Source organism: Bactrocera tryoni, chromosome 3, assembly GCF_016617805.1.
Source record: "Bactrocera tryoni isolate S06 chromosome 3, CSIRO_BtryS06_freeze2, whole genome shotgun sequence".
NCBI classification, from domain to species: domain Eukaryota; kingdom Metazoa; phylum Arthropoda; class Insecta; order Diptera; family Tephritidae; genus Bactrocera; species Bactrocera tryoni.
Genome location: NC_052501.1, coordinates 39354602 through 39376828, shown reverse-complemented (window position 1 = coordinate 39376828; position 22227 = coordinate 39354602). Strand labels below are relative to the sequence as shown.

The 22227-nt window shown below is 36.1% G+C and overlaps 1 protein-coding gene across 1 annotated transcript in view; it reads right to left on the bottom strand.

Moving 5' to 3' along the window:
• LOC120773006 (protein scabrous) overlaps positions 1 to 22227 on the bottom strand; it is a 94050-nt gene that overhangs the window by 55087 nt on the left and 16736 nt on the right. The window contains exon 2 of the mRNA XM_040101927.1: positions 13414 to 13861. Coding sequence (XP_039957861.1) covers positions 13414 to 13861 — 448 coding nt within the window. The remainder of the gene's footprint in view (positions 1 to 13413; positions 13862 to 22227) is intronic.

Below are 22227 nucleotides of genomic sequence, written 5' to 3'. Positions count from 1 at the left end.
GTGGGAACTCCAGAATTGTTTTCAATATAAATATAATTATTATTTAATTTTATTTTACTGGCAAAGTAGATTTGGAACAAGTACTTCTCAAAGATTGAGCTGTTTGTAGGTCCTATAACTCAATCCCGATATCCTGCCTTTAGGAGCTATGAAATCTAGTATCGGTGGAGTGCATAATTGTGATCAGAAAGTAATGTGAGGTGATCATCGTGGTATGGTGCACTATTAATTCCTTCCGTCGGCCCGAAAAATTAAAATTGCTGTCAAGACATTCGGTGGAAACGGCCGTGATTGTGGGCGAAAACTCGAGTCTACAACCGCATTGGTTCTTTGTGAATATTTTGCCAAAAACTCGACCCTAATTGTGTCGCATCCACAGTATTCGCCTACTTTGGCGCCGTGCCACATCTGGCTATTCAGCATACACAAAAACTCAACGATGTGAACGGCGTTTTGACACATTGAGGAGATGAAAACCGATTATAAGACGGCCTCCACGACCATATAGAAAAATTATTATTTTGACTGGAAGAAGCCTTGGCAAAAGTGCGTTTTATTGGACACGGTTTACATTGAGGGAAAAATAAAGAATTTATTGTTGATAAAAAAAATAGCATGTGAAGTGTATGAGGAAACTTTAAATTGTTATCTTTTGGTTGGAACTCATCTGGGATCGTGATGAGCTTAGTAAGGAACTGATAGCGGTCACTTACGGTCTAGTATCCTTTCAACCAAACAGCAAACATATTTCGCTTCATTAAATAATATTATATGTGATCTAAGCCACCATAAATGGTAAAGCTTCATATTCCATACACAAAGCAATTATGGTACTTTTCCAAAATAATGTTATTTTGTGATATTTAACTAATTTCTCTTTCACTCGCTTGTAAATTAAATAATTAAAATCATCACGGAACAATACCTCTTTGCTTAGTAAAATGTGCTGAAAGCAGTTTATATAATCAAAATTAATTTATTGCACTTATTTAACAGTTTGCAATTAATTTGCTGACTTAATTAAATTTTTGTTCATTTCTTGACCACAATGTAATAATTTTGCGCATAAATCAACACAACGAGGTAATAATATATATATGTATGTAGATGTAATACATATTCGAAAAATTAACCATAAATCCAGGTGAAATTTGCGCTATCATGCAAATACGTAATGCCACAGAGGGATTAGCAGTAGCCAAAGGTACACTGAAGACACAGTTAAGATAACACAAGTATTTGTATGTATATGTGTTATACAATATATTGAGTTATGGCACTTGGCATTTCCATTGCCGAGCCAGTCAGCCAGGCACGCAAAGACTCGTTCGCCTTGCAGTAAGAATTTGCTAACAACTAACTCTGTCATTCAGAGTAGCACTACATATAAACAGAGTAGCTACGTAGTAGTGATGCCTTGTTTGTGTTGCTTTCATTGTTGTGCTGGAGAAAATAATTTCCATGCGATTTTGAATTATTTGCGCTTCAAGCTGACATAGCAAAGTAATATTTGCAAACTAAGTTTCTTAGCTGCATGATTGTGCGAAAATTGTCCTACACACACATATACGCATATGCAGAAATTTATGCACAAGTCATTGTATTGCCGGCCTGCCGTTACGTATACGCCATGTACCCACTCTAAGCAGAACTTGTAGTTATTACTGCTTGCTTGTTGTCAGGTATGCTGATAGTTATTTGTGTAAGACTTGTTAAAATGACGAGAAAATGTGTTGCTGCTACATAAATTACAACAATAACAACACAAGCATACATGTATTCGTGTGTGTGTGTCATGTAAATAGCAACCGTAAGCAGTCTCAGCTCAGCCAAACGCCTTGAGCAGACAAGTCATCATCAACAGCACGGAAGGAGAAGAACGAGCGTGAGGGAGGAGTGGCAACTAGGCAAATATGTGTTAGTGTGTGTGCTTGTGAGAGCCTTTGCACATCTTTGCAGGCGTTTAAAAGCGCCGCCTATTTAGGAATTCACAACAGGCGCTTTGTCGGTGCATTGCAGTTCTATTTAGAAGCCGAAATCCGGTGAAGAATGCGGAAAATGTGGAAAATCTAGGAAATTCAGGAAATCTTCGGTGTGTTTGGTGTGCGGTCGACCCAAAAAGGTGCTGACTGCTTTGCCGCTTCACTTATTCGAAACGCCGACACAAGTGAGTGAATGCCAGTGAGCGTGCCTGAGAGCGCGTATGCATGCATGTGTGTGTGTGCGCCATTGTGCGCATGCAATGGGCCTTGACTAGAAAACGAAATTACGAAAACGCTACAGCATTCTAACGAGCTGCTCGGGCGTGCGTGTTGGGATTGACGCGGTTTTTGTTGTAGGCGCGCGCACATGCATGTGTGTGTGTGTGTGTGTGCTATGTTCAATTTGGTTGAAAGGCATTTTGCCAGTTTTCGGCAATGCAAAAAGAATCGTCGTTATTCAATATTGCCAACTAATATGACAAGCGAATATTTAATGCAGACATGTTTACACGTACTCGTGCATGTGTGTGTGTGTGGGTGTAGTGCGCGCTCAAGGGACGTGCTGACATGGGAATATGAGCAGGTAAAATGCAAAATATTAAATTTCGAAAACTGTTACAAAGCTGATTTTGTGCGCTTGCCGCCACTACTACCTAACAGCTATGCGTTGTTGTTGTTGCTTTATTATGCAAAATTGTTCCAACGTTCACTTAAAAATGTTTAGCACGTCTTTTTTCTATGACACTGCAAAGCTGTTGCGGTTTCAGCATTTGAAATTGTTTTACGTAACTCTTAGGCTTGGCTTTAGCGTAAACCCCGCTCAGCAGCGCTGCTACAATAACGGTATTTAGAGAACTAGCGCGTTCTTTGCTCATAATAAGTATGAAGAGTAGTTTTTTAAATGTCTGTCATAGTGGCTTAATTACTCTAATTCGCAAGCACAATTTTCGAATTACGGTTATTTGGCGCTTTACTGCCGAAATTATGCAGGCAGCAATTAAAACTTATTAATTTCTTTTAAAAATTACCCGCAGGCACAGAGCGCTCGTTGTATTCAAAATTTCATTAAATGTGTGAAATATGCAGCAAATTATCAAACTTTTCCACATAAAATTTGCTAAAATTATCCCTGAAGAATTTCTTAATAATTATAATATGATTATAAACGCATGCTGCGCTGAGTGGGCGTAGGTGTGTGGAAGCAGCTGCTGGTTCACGTTTAAATTAATAAATTAGTATATAACATAAATTTTTACGGCGTTTTACTCATTATTTCAGTGTATGTGCGCCCAAATGTAGGCAACTATTTTAGAAAGTAAACTTCAGCTTTCAGACCCTGATAGTTTAAAAATATTGAAAAATATTGAACAAGAAATTGCATAAAAAAATTTAGTATTATTTGCGGTCCGCCCAAATGTCGGCAATTGTTTTGAAAAAAAAAAGAATTCTTTATATTCGGACTGTGTTAGTTTAAAAAACATTTTATAGAACGAAAAATTAAATTAAAACTTTGTAATATTTACGGTGCCCTCAAATGTCAAAATGTTTTAACTCCAATTGCGTGTAAAGTAAAGTAAACTAGTAAGAAATTTTAAATTAATTTAATTTATTTATTAGTTATGTACGAGTGGAATTTTTTGCTTTTTCCAGTAAATATTTTTTGTTATAAAAGTTTTAGTTAATTTACATTTTTTTAATTTTTTCATTTATTGTTGTATATTTGTTTTGGTTCGTTTTTATTTTAAGTAGTTGTAAAAATTTAATGAGACTTTGGCAAAATTTTGTCAAACTTTTAAAATGAGTATAATTCAATGAAGTCTCATTGTTTCAGCAGCTTAAAATTTGCAATTTAAATATTTAATTCAAAACAAGTTTGCCATTTAATCTATTTTCGCAAACAAAATGGAGGCGCGCACATACATACGAATATATAAAGCTGCGCTATAACTGTACAGCACTGCGTTAGGAAATTTTCCATTACTGCTATAACTGTTGAATGCAGCGCAGGGCTTTATTTTAATTTACGAGCTACATTTTCTTCCACAACCATATTTTAATAAATTACGAAGTCGTACATGGCGTATGAGTAATGTTAGAAAATATGCTAATTTATATAGAATATAAGTACACATACATATGTGCATCTATATGGTGTTAGCGCTTATATTTAGTTTTCGAGGGGCTTGCTACTTGAGCGCATGTATGGTACATAACTAGAAAGGTTTTCAGTATTTTTCGATGCGTATTTTATTTACCATTTAATATAAATATATTATAATAAGATTACAGTTGCTTTTAATTGCTTTATTGATGATGTAAAAATTTAGAAAATTTCTATTAAAGTAAGCTATATTTTCCAATCGTATTAAAATATTAGCAAATTGAAAAATCATTCGTAGAAACATTTGATTTATTATAGATAGCAGTTTTGTAACAACATTTTCTATATTTGCTATTACTCATAACTGCCCACTAAGCATCAAAAGCATTTTAATTAAACAAGAAATAAGTCTAGATATTTTAAATATTCCCTTAGACAATATTTGTATGTACATTTTCAATATCACGATTTGCATAAGATATGACTAATAGATTCATTGGCTTTGCACTCAAAATATTTCTTTCGAATTAATTTATGAAGTGAAATTTACTTCAGACGTGAAATTATTTAATACTAGCTCGATCTGACGGACACATTTGAATTGTTTGGGGTAACAATCGGTTGGTCAAATAAAACAAATAAAATTTTAGCTTTACTTGCAACAAAGTTACAATACTCTTCAATGGTGCATTTTTAAAGCATAATCGGCTAATTTGAATTGCAGCTATGTATGTGCTTTACTGGACCGATCTAAGCGATATGTTAATAGTGTACAAGTTCCACGCAAATAATATTTCCTCGCTGGTATTAAACAAGGTGAAAGATAATAATATTTGTGTTTTGGGTGACTTTAATCTGAGTAATATCGTCTGGTCTGGTTGTTCCTATAGTCCTGCTCTTATTCCTTCAAATTTTTCGTCTTCACCGGAGTTATTTCTCATTGATAGCTTGCTTGATCTCAATCTAATTCAAATCAACTCATATTCAAATAGTCTCGATCGATTTCTTGACTTAGTCTTTCTCAGCGATAATTTAAAATTTAGGTTCCTTGATGGATTCTCTACAATTACTCCAGCCACCATCCATCATTCACCGCTAGCGTTTGAAGTGGATACTTATCTTTTCGCTCCTGTTAAACCAATTGATGGGCTTGGTTTTAATTTTGCATTTTGTGACTTTGAACGACTCAACAATCAGCTCTTTGAAATAAAATGGGACGATTTACTATCGGGACTTGATACAGCTAATAGTTTCTCCATTTTTAAGAAATCTATCCAGGAATTTTGTCATTATAATATCCCGCTCAAACGTTTACAACCATATAAGTTGCCTTGGTACACTAAGGACCTTAAACGTCTAAAAATTTTAGAAATAAATATTATAGAAAATTCTCTTCAACTAAATCTCATGTTTCCTTTGTTCAATATCAGCACTACACAAAACTGTTTAAAAGAATTGGATAAGTTCCTCTATAAAAGGTTTATTAATAATACGGAGACTACAATTAAGTCGAACCCTAAGTTCTTTTGGAACTTTGAAAAATCTAAAAGAGCGTGTTCGGCCATTCCCTCTGCTTTACGCTGGGGTGATAAGTCGGCATGCACTCCGGTCGAAATCTCCAATTTGTTCGCTGAATTTTTCAAATCGAACTATGTTCAAGATGATCCTGGTACTAGTTCCACTTTTTCAGCTGATAACTTCCCATCCATAAATTTTGGCTCACTGTGTCTTTCACAGGACGATATTGCCAAGGCTATTTGTGACATTAAGTCTTCGTCCAAACTGGATTTGGACGGGCTTCCGCCCGTATTTATAAAAAATTGTACTGCCTTATTATATCCTCTCATGCTTATCTTCAATAAGTCTCTCGCCACCGGGGATTTTATTTCTGACTGGAAATTGACACGCATAACCCCTATTCATAAAGGTGGTAGAAAGGATGATGTCTTCAATTATAGGCCTATTTCTAAACTTTCTACTATTTCGAAAATTTTTAAGTGTTCTGTTAAAATAAACTATTTTTTGCAGTAAAATCAATAATTAACGTCAATCAGCATGGGTTTGTCCCTGGGCGCTCCACTGTGTCAAACTTAGCAGTTTTTAGCGATTATTGTATGTCTGCATTCTCCGCTGGATTTCAGGTAGATTGTGTCTACACAGATTTCTCTAAAGCCTTTGATAAAGTATCACACAGTATTCTAATTAAAAAATTATCATCTCTAGGATTTCACTCGGCCTTCTTGAAGTGGATTAGACGATGCGTAGTCACTGTCGATGGAGTGTCATCTGATTCATTCATTGCATCTTCGGGAGTCCCACAAGGAAGCGTCTTGGGTACTTTTCATAATTGGTGCCTGAAATCGAAACTTTTTCTGAATGTAGATAAATGCTCACAGATCTCCTATAGCAGGGGACGCAACATCTTATCTTCTAGCTACAGTATTTCTAATTGCGTCCTAAAATGCGTTACTGAAATCAAAGATCTTGGGGTAATCTTTGACCACAGATTTTCTTTCAGTAATCACATCAACTATATAACTTCAAAATCTTTTTCTGTACTTGGCTTTGTCCGTCGAAATTCTACAAATTTTTCCGACCCCTACACGTTAAAATTACTGTACACATGTTTTGTGCGGTCCATTTTGGAGTATGCAGTGTTTATTTGGAGACCATATTGCATATCGTCAATTAACAGGATCGAGCGTGTTCAAAAGATCTTTCTTAAATATGCTCTCCGCTCCTTAAAGTTTGTTGATCCAACACCATCGTATACATCGCGTTTATTGCTTATACATCTTAAATCACTGGAAAATCGAAGGTCCGTTCTCTCACTTTCATTTGTCTACAATATAATTAACGGAGAAATTGACTGTCCCTACTTATTAGGGAAACTTAACTTCAATACTCCCCAGCGTTGTCTCAGATCCAGTTTGCCATTTTATTACAAAAAGGAAAGTACTAATTTTGCTGAATATGCTCCCCTCAAGAGGGCTATGCGGGAGTTTAACTCGATTTCCGAGAAAGTTCTACTTGATTTTTCTCACTCTAGGGTATCCTTCATTAATACCCTCAATTCTGTTTTTTAGTTTAAGTTATCTACTCATGTTATTGTAATTTAATTATTTTAGAATTCTAATATGCATCCTAGTTTTTCATTAGTCTGTAAGAATCATTGTTCATAGACTTTACTAAATAAATAAATAAATAAATAAATAAATAAATAAATAAATAAATATGTTCGATCGATTATATCGTTGTTTTATTATCCAAGATTTCGTGAAGATAATTTGTCCAAAAAATTGTACTTTCAGTACAAAAATTTGACTTTGGTTGGTCAGCTATATGCTTTAGTGGTCCAATTTGAACAATTTATTTGGATATTGTAGTACAGCTTTGGACAATAATCCATGCCAAATTTCGTTAGTATATCTACTCAAATAAAATAGTTTACCATAGAGGGACTTGATTTTGATCGATCAGTTTTAAGACAGCTACATGCTATGGTGGTCCGATATGAACAAGTTTTTGGTGGATTGTACCGCTACTTTCAGCAATAATCAGTACCAAATTTCGTCAGTATATCTCCCCAAATAAAATACTTTTCTATACAAAACCTTGATTTTGATCGTTCAGTTTGTACGGCAACTAAATCCTGCAATAGTCCAACATCGATGGTTTCGACAAATAAGCAGCTTCTTGCAGAGAAAAGAACATGTGCAAAATTTAAGATTTGTGACCAAATATAATCAAGAGTATGACAATACTTTTTTTGACCAACAACCAATTGAACCACAATTATCAGTAATCATTGCACACAATAAAATATATATAAATATACTATATATATATATGTATACACAAACCATTTTTGTTTTTCAAATTCACTTTTTATGAAAGAATAAGTCTCACTTGAGTCGGATCAAGAATTTAAAGAAATACTCATCAATTATTTACGCTCATATACGAGTATGTTTGTATATGTGAGCATTTTCATAAGCATTATGATTCTTCAAAGTGAAATGGAATATAATGATTGCATTTCGCTTTGAACTGGAAATTCGCAATCAATAAAATCGAGTTCGTGATACTGAAAATAAACAATTGAAAATCAAACTCGTATTTCTGTGAAAACTTGAAAACACCACAAGTAATCTGGCAAATGAAAAGCATCAGCACTGATTGCTAAGAAATAAATACGCCACTGACGTTTTGCTCAACTGCCCAGGTCAGCAGCCATAAAGTGGAATTAAATAATTTATAAGAACACTTAGCAATCAGCAGAGTATACTTCGGCTAACGAGCGAATGTGGCTTAAAAGTGTGCAGTGACAGTGGTGAATGGCAAATGCAGTTGCACAAGTGAACACGGCAAATTGTTGCATTGAAAAAGTTATATATATTGTATATATGAATATATATATGTATACTATATGTACTAATGTTCATATGAAGAAGTAAACAATAAAGTCATCGCCTGTGCACATCAAATGACTTCGAGGTGTTCAACAATGCAGCTGATGTAACTTTAATTTTAAATTAGATATTAAGCGATTCCAAGTAAACACAAAAAGGTAAATGCCTTCGCGCCAACATAATCAGACTATTTTTGTTGTCGTTCCTCGTTTTTCCTATTATTCTGCGAATTTCGGTTTCCACGAAAACACATCCACGCAGTTTTTGTTGGTAACTTCCTTATGACTTAAGGTTTTGAGTGAAGGGTGGGTAATAAATAACGGTGAATATATCTGCAGTCAATAGTGCACACAGAGAATTACGCGTTCAGGTATATCAAACTCAAAGCGGTGTTTATATCTCCAACAGAAGTATACTGAACAATGTCAGCATTATTTTCTTAGAAGCAGTTGTAAATAACACGAGGCTTTTTCGTGCATAAAGATAGTAGAACCTTCCATTTTTCAAAGCATCAATACAAGCCTAGAGAAAAATCTTCGTTGAAAATTTACAAAGCTTTCAAGATCAATCTTTTTACAATCTTTAACACGGAATTTGTAATTCGGATTTTTCAGGAAACAAAATGGTGAAATGTACTTGCAAAAGTTGGGAAAAAGAAGATATGGGTTTATACTGATCTTAGCAGGAAGTAGAGCCATATATGTAGCTATGCTATAAGATCTAAGGAAACCCGAAAGAGATGACCTATTCGGTCGACTTCGAAGCAGAAATGTACTGTTGTCCACGTAGAGTAGTTAGGTCATATCTTTAACTTAAATGGAGAGCTGCGAGCGAATGGCACGAAATGCAAATTGTAAGTTCTCAAAAATAGATTGGATCCAAAATTTTAGAGAAATGTGAATGACTCTCTGATGAAAAATATATACTAAAATGAGGTAAGGATTTCGGATAATTAAATAATTCCGCTTCTTTGGATTAACCCAGAAACGATGGAAATACTGTAGGGCACTAAGGATACTACATAAAAAGTTACTGAGCTCAGTGGAAAGTGAGAAGTTTGCACTTATAGGCATCACTATACACGAGGTTTGGGAAAAAGTAGTCTTTAGACCAACCCGTCGATTTCTATCTACTGTTACGCCACTGCTGCGGCTCAACAGCGCTCACTAAACATTTGATCGTCAAACCGACTGACGCATTGACTGACTGGCCAAAGCATTGATGACTTTCACAACGAACGAGTGTTGGCAACCAAGTATTGCCCATCAAATTCTATTGTTATTACTAATGATTTCTTTATCGCAGTAGAATGTGAGAGCGTTGCAAGAATGTAGTCGAAGTGTTGCAGTAAACAACAAGTTAACAGCACAAGGCGGCGGCCTGAGAAAACGAAAGCAACAATGCGAACAAGCAAACAAAAAGGCGAAAAATAAACTACAGCAACTGATGAAAAAAGAGAAATAGGACAATAGGTGTATAAAGGAGGAATGTTAAAGTGCAGAGCATGTTTAGGCATAACATACAGGGTGTGGCAGGGGCGCGAAAGAGGTAATGGTTTGGAATTTCGATATGCGGAAAGGTAGCAAGAGTTGAGTACTTTACTTGACATACTGAATTTGGAATAGATTTTTCAACACTCAAAGCTTACTGAGAAGTATATAATTTTCTGTAGAAAATTACTGTTACGTTGAAGCTCAACAGCGTTTGTGTACTCACCATTCCAATGGTTTAACGGCATACCTTGAAGCAGAGTTACGACGCACAATGGAGTTGGCAAATTGCAGAAAAGAACCTCTGAATGATACAATGTTGGCGCAAGAGTCGATCGTCGTAACGCGAAGTTTATTGAAAACTCAGCAACAATCGTTATAAACTGTACAACAGCGAGTTGCAAGCGTTTACTTTCATTGGCTCCCGCGATGCACTTCAGCGGCAGGCAACGGATGAAGTGCTGAGATAATACACTTCGGTCGGTATGGCGCACGAAGTCAAGTGGCAGGCTTGCCATAGAAATAACAGCTGAATGAGGCGGCTTTGAATGTGTTTGCCATACTTGTGCTTTGCTGCAAGGGTTTTGCTACTTTGCAGTTCAATAACCGCATGGCTTAGGTAATTATACCCTGAACGACTCTATGAAATATATATACATGGTGGATTCAGTGGAAGTAAACAGGACTTTTGAAACTAGCACCCCCTGGTGGAGCCATCTATATGTCGACTGGTGTGTGTAAGATACCTGGATTTTCTGGACACCAGTTAAAGAGCGGGCGTCGTACGGCTTACATTGGAACTCAGTGGGTCTAAACGTAAGTCTCAACATCAACTGCTGCATGGATGACGTTGCTATATGAACTTAATATTTTCTTTTAAGAAGTATTCTGATTTTCTTAGGTTTAGAATACAATATCTTGTAGGATATTATTTATATAAAATTTAATTTAAATGTTGCCGTGACGGTTTCAACGTCTCTTGTACTACGATTATGGATTTAAAGGAGAGGGGAAGGGAGAGACGAGGCGCTGGATATACGATCCCATGAAGTTCGCTAGATCTCTTGTTCAATTATCATGATTTGAAAGCACAGGGATAAGAGGGAGCGTCTTAAACAACTTCTCTTCGCAATAAATATTGTCTACTCTATTCTCCAATCCAAGTCAATAATATTTAGGAATTCTATCATACACATATACGCACTCGATACCTTTAACACTCAATTTAAAAAAGAGCAAGTTGTCATGGGAGCGATAAACTTTGCGCCACAGCTTCAATCTGCGTTCTTCTTCTTTAAAATTTAAAACTATTTAGTAAAATTAATTATTTTATTGCTCACAATAGCATTTTCAATGCTTAAACTGCCTCCAGAGTGCTTTAAACTAAGCAGCGACATACGTCTTTCCACATACACATGCATACGTACTTAAGTGTACACTTAAGTAATTTGGCATTTATTCGCAAGCTTACGAGCATTAATATGAAACCAAAAGGTGCTTTTGGGAATCGACCAAAGTTGCTGATGTAATTTGAATGCTTGCCAGCGGAGAATTCAAGCTTACGCATAATGCATATAATTATAAAGCTTCATCGCAAACAGAAGACAATGAGTATATGGTACTATTAAGCTAGAAAATAAGATAATGCTTAATATCTTTATAAAATGTATACTCTATTTAAAGTACTGTGTCTTAATGTACGATAAATGGTGTCTAAATTCAAGTCTAAATGTATGTTTATTTATTTTTTTTTATATAAGAGCAAGCATATATACATATTCAGCACAAACCTGTCGTATACAAAATTGCAGCAAAGCAGCCTTAATTCAGCTTACAGCTAACAATTCCCCCATGTGCCGCTAAGTGCTACATTTTTCGGTTAGTTGAGCAGCGCCTGTGTGTAGGCTAAACGTGTGAATTAGTAGGCAGGCAGCGCCGTCACAAGCACTCACCTACACACATTTAGTCGCATAGTTGCGTGTAATGATGAATGGGAGTACATTACTCCGCTGAGAGGCAGGAATTGGATATGACATTGCATTGGCCCATAAAGCACTTGGCGGCATTAAATTGATTGGCAGATTGTTGAGTTTTCACATTTAATCCACTGTCGGGCAGCGCCGCTTGCTTTTGGCGAGTCATGCCAATAAGCGCGTGAATGCAATTTAGTAAACTATTTGCGTGACTGGCGCTTTGGGGGTGTCACTTAATGGTTATTAGGGAAATAGTGATAGATTAGAACATTGATTAGGGCACGTCAGGTTGTGTGCAGGTGTGTGTACGTCGGATGCGACTATTTACATATGTTTTCGTGCAAATTGTCAGCCAAATGAGGGGTACAGTATCTCTTATATGTTACGAGTGAAGCTATTTGGCGTAGACGGAATTAAGTTCATATAAAGTGAGGTAGGGGATATTTGAAGGGAAATAAAAATAGTCTTGGTTTTACTAAACTAAATTTACATATTTCAATTGAGTGAGAACTTTTTTTAAAAAAGCCCTATTACTATATATGAGGCGACTGTAGTTGCACATGGTTTCTGTACTTCGTGTTCTTCAAAACCAAATAATATTTCTTCTTCGTACGCTACATTAAAATATAATAGAAATACTATTTTAACATACCAAAAATATGGTCTAGTCTCTCAGTCGTCTATGATCAGTAGCTGGTTGTCCTGCATACTCCGCACTTAGTCATACGGTTGCCTTGCAATTCTTTACTATCCATACATAATAGTGGTAGTTTTTGAGATATCAACCTTAAATTTTGCACACGTTCTTTGCTCTCCAAAAAGCTGCTCATTTTTCGGAACCACGGATATCGGAGCACTACCGCATATAGCTGTCGTAAAACGTGGTCGATGAAAATCAAGTATTTGTATGGAAAACTTTTTTGTTTGACAAGATATCTTCAAGAAATTTGGCACGATTTTTTTTTTTAAGAAACGCTAAACTACTCCAAGAATTTTGTTAGATTTGATCACTATATCATCTAGACGCCTTACGAGCTGAAGGATCAAATTCATGTCCTTATATGGAATTTTTTTTTATTTGACTAAGTGTTTTAACGAAATTAGATACAAATTCTCCCTAAAGTCATACAAACTGATTGATCGAAATAGAGTTTTTGAATGGAAACTTGTCTTCATATAGTTTTTTGTCATGAATTCTTGTGAATTTCTTAATCTCAGAGAACACAAAAAATCCATAAAAAAATAATAATGTGTTGCCTTATCAAAAAATTTCCACAAAAACATGTGATTGGACAGCAAAGTTTTACTTATTCACAATGAATTGCAAACACTTGTCAGCTTATTTGCAGCCAGCTTAATTCTCATCAAAATGGCAATTTGGCTGTTAATATATTATTTAAATAAAATATAAGCACTTTTCACATTATAAAAATCATTTGCATGCAACACACTCACCTCGTTATTCTCCGAATCGACTTCGCTCGACTGCACTGTTTGCTGTAGTTGTTGTTGCGTTTGCTGCTCCTCCAACACCAATGCCGGCTTCGCTGGCGTGCCCTTGACGACCGTCGGCGACGGCGTGGCGCGCAAGAGCAAACGCTTATAGTCTTCCTCCTGCTGTAGCGCTTCCTCGCGCAGCTCCTGCACGAATACCTCGCTCTGCTGCTGGCGCTCCCGCAGCGCGGCCACCTCCAATTTCAGCTGTGTGAAGTCGTTGCGCACCGTCGCCATGTCCTCGTAGCTCTGCGTGCGATGGCTAATGCTTTTGCTGGCTTCGCTGGCGAGCCCCTGCAGTTCGACGAGTTGTTTGCGTATCTCGGCGATCGATTGCTGTAGCCACTCGACGGTGAGGCGCTCCTTGTTGCCGCCGAGGTGACCATCACGCAAGGCGGCGACTTCGCGGCTGCAAGGCAAGAGTGGAAGGAGAGAAGTTAGTTAGCTTTTTGCAAAAGGAAATCACGAAGGAAATGTTGCTGTGGAAAAGTGTAATGGAAGAGCGTAAAAAATGTAAATGGGATATTTGAAAGTCGTCTGTTTACACTTTATAATGGCATTTTTCACTGCTGCCCACTGCCGCAGTGTGCTGTTTGTCTTTGGCGTTTGCTTTGCTTTGTTTGCGTTAATCTTTTTTAATAAAATATCATATTATTTTGCTATTTCGCAGATCGTCGAGTCTTTATGCAAATCAAACACGTGCAAACACATACACGCGCACAAACAACCAATCATGCTCACAAACACTGATATGGTTGGCTTAAACAAACAACGATTTTGTCGGCTCAGCGCTTTTATTGTTCCATGCGGACAACACAAGCTGTAGCTAGGGTGCCTAAGTGTGTTTGTAGTGTGTGAAAAAGTGCCGTTCTCAGCAAAAAAATTACTTGCCCTTAGCCGGCCATCATCAAATTGAGTGTAAAGCCCAGCAGCAGCCTATGCCTCTGCCAGCAGCCACGCTCTCAGCCAAGCCCGATATCTAACCAACAATTGCAACAATAAGAACCACAACAACAATTGCAATCAGTTGGATCACACCACACACTCATCTGGAACTCGTTGGAGGGCGTTGTTGTTTACACAGTTGAGTGTTTACTTTGAATTTGCACCCAACCAAATTGGTGGCGTCCACTGGCAAACAGTACGAAGAAAAAATGTGCATAACAAAACAGCAAAACAAAATCCGGCACAACTAAGTGGCCAAAGCCTTGACAAACAAGAAGAGCGACAAGCGGGTGGCAGCACAGGTAATTTGCAAAGCCTGTGTCACACTGAATATACATTGGAAATAAATTAGTGATTATTGGCTATGGTGCAAGTGGAGCAAAAAAATGAATAAAAAAAATTCAGAATTACAGTTAGTTCCAAGAAATTATAGTAAGTGTATTTTGTACCAATTTGAAACCATATTTTATGTTTCGTATATTTATTTACAATTTGCATAAAAATTCTGAATTTGAAAGATGGACATTAACTTGCGCTTCGCAGGTCTTTTTGCGACTCTTGAAGCCCGGACTGATTCGCTTTATTCCAACTATATTTAACTTGCCTCAATTAGCTAAATATTAATCTCAAAATTAATAAGTCTTCTTATCATTTAGTCAATGAAATTGTAACGGGTTTCTCAAATAAAAAATGAAACTCTTTATTCCTGAGAAAGTACATTCAACGCCATTATCTCTAGAAGTCGAATTCTTTTGCATGGCCACCACGAGCGCGCTTGTAGAAACCAAAGAAATACGGCCCAATGATTTTATTTTATTTTTTTCGGGATGCAAAGGCGACTCACGAAGTATACGTACGTGGTGATTGCTTCCTGACCAATAACGCATATTTTGCTTATTGGCGAAGCCATTCAGCCAGAAGTGAGTCTCATCGCTAAAAATAATTTTTCTATGAAAATTCGGATAATTTTCATGTTGTTGCTCAGCGCATTTCCCGAACATATGACGATTCTAGTGGCCAAGCGGCTTCAGTTCTTTCGTCACATTGATCATATAAGGATGTAGGCCAAGATATTTTCGTAAAATTCGCCGCAACGATCTCAAAGATATGCCCAACGTTTGAGAACGACGTGTGAGAGACTGATTTGAGTATTCCTCAATTGATGCGCTAGCGGCAGCAATATTCTCGAAACTACGGGCACTTCTTTGTCCCACTGACTCGAGAACACTCTGCACTGTGAATGTGGATTCAAATTTTTTCACCAGACGTTCAATTGTTTTTCTGACAGGACGATTATGATGACCTTAAATTGGACACAGCGCTCTTAATGTTGAGGCTAGTGACTCTGAAATTCGGTTGTAAATTTTAATAATTTCGACTCGTTGTTGGATCGTATATCTTTCCATGATGAAATGGCAAACCTTACAGCAGAGGAATATCAAAAGAGCGGGTAAAAATTTGGCGTCGTTTGCTGACCCTATCGATCGACTTTTATACATAGGGTCTCTATTGAAAACCCCGTTACTGAGGACTTGTATATGTCTATGAAGAAGTATATTACTTGTAATTAAGCGAAAATAACAACCTCCACATTAGTTCTATATAAATATTGAGTCGCCTTGGGTGTGATTGAATAGATTACTAATTGATATTTTATTCCCTAATATATATTTTGTAAATTAATAATGTGATATAAATATGGTAATGAAAAATGAAGGAGGCAGCTGACTCTGTACTGCTCAACGCTGTGACAACGACGTCGCATCAGCTGACACATCATCCTACATTGGTAGGTAATTTCGCTATAAAAGACATTTTAACAAAGGAAAATTATTTTTAAAGTCTCAGAAGTCTTGAAATATTTTTTATTTACACTATAAAGTATTTAGTATTTTGTAGTAAGTTATTAGTATTTATACATCATAAACTAAAGATTTTTTATAAAATTACAGTATCTACTTAATTGAAATGAGGTCAGTGTGAGTACACATTTTCCTAAATACTACTACCTAACAGAATCAACACACTGTGCATTCGCTCATTGATTCCATTGTGTCTCCAACTGCTGCGCCAACGCGTGTTTGTACTCTCAACCGAGTGGTATTCAATCTGTCATTTCCATACTGTTTACTCGAGGTAAACTTTACTTTTTCATATCTTGCTGTAATGTTCGGAAATGTGTTTTCTATAGCTTTTTCTTGCTCGCTTGCTTGGTTGCCTTCGGTGTGTCCTTGCCCTCTGCCCAAGCACACGAGCTCTAGAGTTATGTAAACCATGTGTGTGTGTTAGTGTGTGTGTGCGTGATTTGTTTACTTTGACTTTGGCCACTCATAATTGCTTTTCGGGCTACTCAGCTGTCGCCCTGCTCGTTCTGCTTACTCGACTTCGTGTTTTGGTCGTTTTTCGTTTGCTTTATGGCAAACGCCGTTATTGTTTGTTAAATTTAGCTTGGACTTAAGTTCGTTATTTATGTATACATTTGCTGGTGGTGTTATTGTTGCTGTTGTTGTCATAAATCCGCCTGCCTAAAGTTTGTGCGGCGCCGCGTAAAGCAATTTTAAGCTTTCTGCTCTTTTGTGTCAATTTATATTTATGTTTCACCTTCATACCTAAGTATTTTCGTTTTTGGTGTATTTGCATTTTTGGCCATTGCGAAAATGTCTTTATAATCGCATTGTGCCACGCCGCCAGCTGAGCGCACAAATATTAAATTTCAACTTACAATAGAAACAAAAACAAAATCAAATCAAAAAGTAAAAAGTGAAAATAAAATAAAAATCACTGAGGCAGTTTGTAATGCATGTTGCTTTTGCTTAATTTGCTTTCGTAGTGGTTGCTAGAGTTGTTGTTGTTGTTGTATGGGACAGTGTCACTGTCCTTAGCTCGCCGCAAAGCAATTAAAATTCGATTAAGATAAGTAATTTGTAAAACACTATGACAATTTTGTCCCAACCAGACAGGCGAGCTGGTGGAGCGGTGACTTACAGTCGAGACGAGAAGTAATGGATCTTAGGCACAGTGTGGTGTGGTCAGCAGTCTATAGGTGCAATTTCTCCTGGTGTGGAGTAAGTAATTGGATTTAATTTACAAACTGGCATGGAAAATAAATCATGATTTTTAGGTGCCTCTCATTGTCGCAAAATTAGCAAGGGCTGGAAAGTGATAGGTTTTTGTGCGTCACAAAGGTTAAACAATTAAAATAATAGATTTCTAATCATGAAGTTAGAATGGGAAATTTAAGTGTGTGTCCATTTACAATATTTATGATTCGTACTAAATTTTTATTGGTAAGGGCATTAAAGCCAATTTGTATGTATTTTGTTAATAGTGCGGTGAAATTAGACCAAAATAAAGTGTGCAGTTCTACAAATTTACAACAAGCTGAAAGTTAGTAAATAAGTTCAAAAAATCATTAATAATACTAAACCTCCTCACTGTTCCGACATGTTGAAGCAACAAGAAAAGTTTGCACTGAAGTTAATATATTCTTCACATATACAAAAGACTCCATTAAAAAACTTCTAAAACATGGAAATTATGTACTATAGTTGTCCGACCAGAAAAATTTTGTTTTGAAGATTGTACTCTTTTATTATTACTCATAATGCAATTCATGCCAAATATCGTAAGTATATCTTGTCCAGTAAAAGAGTTTTCCATACACTGACTGGATTTTGATCGTTCAGTTTGTATGACAGCTATACGCTATAGTGATCCCACATCGGCGGTTTCAGCGAATGAACAGCATATTGAGGAGAAAAGGACGTATGCAAAACTTCAGATCGATATCAGAAAAATTGAGGGACTAGTTCGCGTATATACAGACTGACAGAGTCAACTCGTCCTGGTCATCATTTATACATATCTTTAGAAGGTCTCGAACAAACTTCGTATCATTTATAAAATGTAAGAATACTTTTTTCCTAAGACGTACTGTGCACTTTAGGGTTTTAAAGCATTACATAGTATAATGAATGTGTAATTCGAAAAAGGTTGGCACGAGTCCCTAACAGCATCGTCGCAAGCAGAGACCCCTTTGAATGGTCTTACCTAGTCCATTTTGTTAGAACTTGTTAGCATGTATTCAATTTTTTATACCCGAAGACATCCATAACATACTATTACACAAATCTTATTTTTTCTCTTTATTCTCTTTATTGGCGTAGGCCCCGCTCTCAGTAAAAATTGTAAAAATTAGCCCTGTTTTGAAAGCTCTAGACAGGCCTAACTAAAGAAGGCTATATTTTCAAACTAGCTCTCTCCTCTAGCTTAAATTCTCTTCTTCTCTTTCTCTCTTTATATCTCTGGTCTCTCCTTATAAATATATGGCATGGTATAGTGCAGCGGTCGGCATTTTTTAGCACAATTGTGCAAACTAACTTCACACGTACGCTTACGCTCTATCGTTCAGTCGTTGTCGAGCCAGCAACGAATTAACATCACGCAGAACTATACCGCAAAACCAAATATGCCCTGCGAGAAATATTTTACGATTCTAAATGCCTTTGGTGCCATGCAATGCCTTTTATGTTCCAAGTTTTTTAAAGATAATGGGCAATATATCCTTAAAAGACATTTTGTTAATTTTCATTATACTATTAATTATTTAGATTAGATACTTAATTTTAATTCCAATTTCTCACTGGGCTACTTTTTTTTCGTGCTCACCAACACAGTGACAGATCCTCTCATGCCGACCACTGGTATAGTGTTTATTTGTTTTTGTTTATGAACAATCAATTTTTCAATTGAGAATGTTTCTGTAAATTTAAGATCAAGTTCAAAGTTTCGAAAACTATCTGAAAGGTTAGACTTCTAATAGAGCTTAGTTAGAAAAGTATGCTCTAAAGCAAACACAAATTTTTATTATATTATATATTATTATATATATTATATGACATAATTATTCTACTGATCTAAATCAACATCAGTTCATGCGAGTCATGTGTTTTCTATGCTTACTCGAAATCACTCTCAAAAATATTGCTCACACTTAAATTGCTTGCGAGTCTTGGAACCTTCACAATCTGAATTGCAATTATTATAAGGTCAGAAAACATTAATCGATTTATTGATATTGAAAAAGTAGTGTATATCGATTGCCATAAGTGACACTTTGCATATAATTTTCCACTTCATTTTCAGCGCGCGGCAATTCTATCACAATGCCATTTGACGCCTCATTACTCGCGCACACCTGGCGCCAACTAAGTGCACGCAAATAAGTGGATTTGCGAAGAGTGCTCGCCTGCAATAAAGTGTGTCAGTGCAGGCACACATAGCTGTTTAAGTGTGTGTGAATGTGATTACGGAAAGTGGCTTTCACTTAAGTACCGTTAACCAGTATCATGTGGCCACAAATGCTTATTTAAACAAATATACTTTAGTTGTTATATAAATTTATGTACTTGCAGTATATAAGTGGAGGAAATATATAATATATTTGTGAAATTATGCAATATTAGCATAGTTTGTTTGGTATTTAAAGAGGAATTTGTTTGGTATACCGATGGTTTTCTCGTAACTTCAATGTTGACTTAACTTGCGTAACACAACAACAACAATTGTAATAATTGAAAAGGAGTATATAAACTCAGTGTTATACGCGAGTAATTTTTTTGTATGGCTTTTTATAAGAACAGAGTATATTCGAGTAGAAAGAAACTTAACAGCCCCTTGAAATATTCAAATAAGTAATGAGGGTGATGAGCCGAGTCGATTTAGGCTTATCCGCCTCTTTGTTCGTCTGTCTCTAAATTTTTGAGATCTCGTTTTGAAATTTGGCACATGCCATTTTTTTTCTCAAGGAGCTATTCATTTGTCGGAATGGCTAATGTCTGGCCACTATGACATATAGCTGTCATACGACTGACCGATCCCGATCAATTGCATGCCATTGTGTGGTAAAGTCTGTTGTTTGATGAGATATCTTCAAGAAATTTGGCACAGATTATTATCTAAGATAGGAAAATAATATCCGAACAAATTTTTCAGATCGGAGCAGTATGACATATAGCTGTCATATAAACTGATCGTTCGAAAACCAGACCTTGTATGGAAAAGTTTTGCATTCGACGACATATCATCACGACATTCGGCACATATTGTTGCTCAAGGCAAAGATGCAAATTTCCAAAAAATTGTTCAGATCGAGCAAGTATAGCACATAGCTGTCATAGCTTTTTATACCTTCATATGCTTTATGGCTTCTTTGCAATCGAAGTTAAGGTTTTTCCTTTTTTGTTTTTTTTAATATTTCATACTGTTTGTTTTTTTTTTTTTTGCTTTTTGTGTTTCTGGACTCGTACATTGAAACTGTCAATTATTTAAGCTGTGCATTAGCCTTCATTTCCTTTCCACGAATTTCACGCATTGCGAAAAATAGTGTCATTACCTAATATTTCTTTTTTACTCTCTCTCCGTCAAACTTTATCTATTTTCTGCCCTCTGTGCTTGGCCGCGTGATTCTAAAGTCAATTTCATTTACATTTTAAATTGCTTTGACATTTCGCATAACATTTGTTGGCAGCGCTCGTTGGCAATGACCGTGTGTGTGCTCACCCTGCTGACATGCACACATGTATGTACATACTATATACACTGAGCGCATATATAGGGAACTAGCTTATTTATGCTAAATGGGCGGCCATGAATAATGCAAGTTTCAATTATTTTCCTTTCGAAATGATGCCAACAATTGAATATGCCAAGAATGGGGGCGCTCAATTCTTTCCACACACTTTAATCGATATTTTGAGTGAAATTTAGTGGCACAATATGTAGTATGATAAAAAGAGAATGAAGAGGGCGCTCTATATGTAAAATTAATATACTTGTATATCAAAATGATACATTTGAAAATGCATAAAAGCATAGTACAACATCTGCTGGTACCTTTTATAAAATAGTGTATAGGAGACGCCTAGAGAAGCCTTAAAAATATTTTTTTTGATATATTTGTACGACTTCAGTTCCTTTAAAAAAGAACAAAATATAATCGATTCTCATTCGAATTTTATGCGTCTAACGATCAGTTGTTCCTACTGGGTTCTTAATACAAACAAAAATGAATACTCTGTAAGCGAGGAAATCGAGCTAAATCAAAATTTGCACTTCTAAATTTGGTCGCTCATACGATTTGAAGGCTAAACGACTATAAGTAGCACATATGGGAGTTAATAATATATGCGTGTACAATTGTTGTTCTAAATCTAATTGACATTGACTGACTTTTGATTGACATTTCAGTGAATCAACCGGCTATTCAGCAGTAAAGTGTCTATAAATAATATAATTGGCTATGTAAAGCAGTACGAGCATTAGTAGGCGTAGTAGGTATGGTTTGTAAAGAACTTAAAATAGAATATAAAGGGACGGAATGCAGTGTCAGAACTAGATATAAAGTCTCGATTATTACTAGGCAAAACGCGTTGACGTTCTGCACAGCACAGACTTCAACTTCGTATTAATAATAAGCCTTCATCTTGCATTACAAATGACCTGTAGATGTAAACTAAGCTAAAATAGAATATAACCTGCGTATAGTATAAATAGTAGCGACAGCTATTCTTTAATAGAATACAAAATAAATAATGTTTTAATTTAACATCATTAAAAGCGTGAATAGTGCTAACGATTGCTTGCAAGCTTCATCGAATTAAAGTAATTCTCCAAATTTACGCTATTTTTCTGTCAGAAATTCAACGCGGTGTTAATTAATTTAAAATTATTGCAAACAGAATCTTAATAGTTCCAACAGCAGATTCGCTGTTTAATAATGCGATCTTCACTCCAATACCACACCTCTCGTAGCGTCATTGGCATAAATCG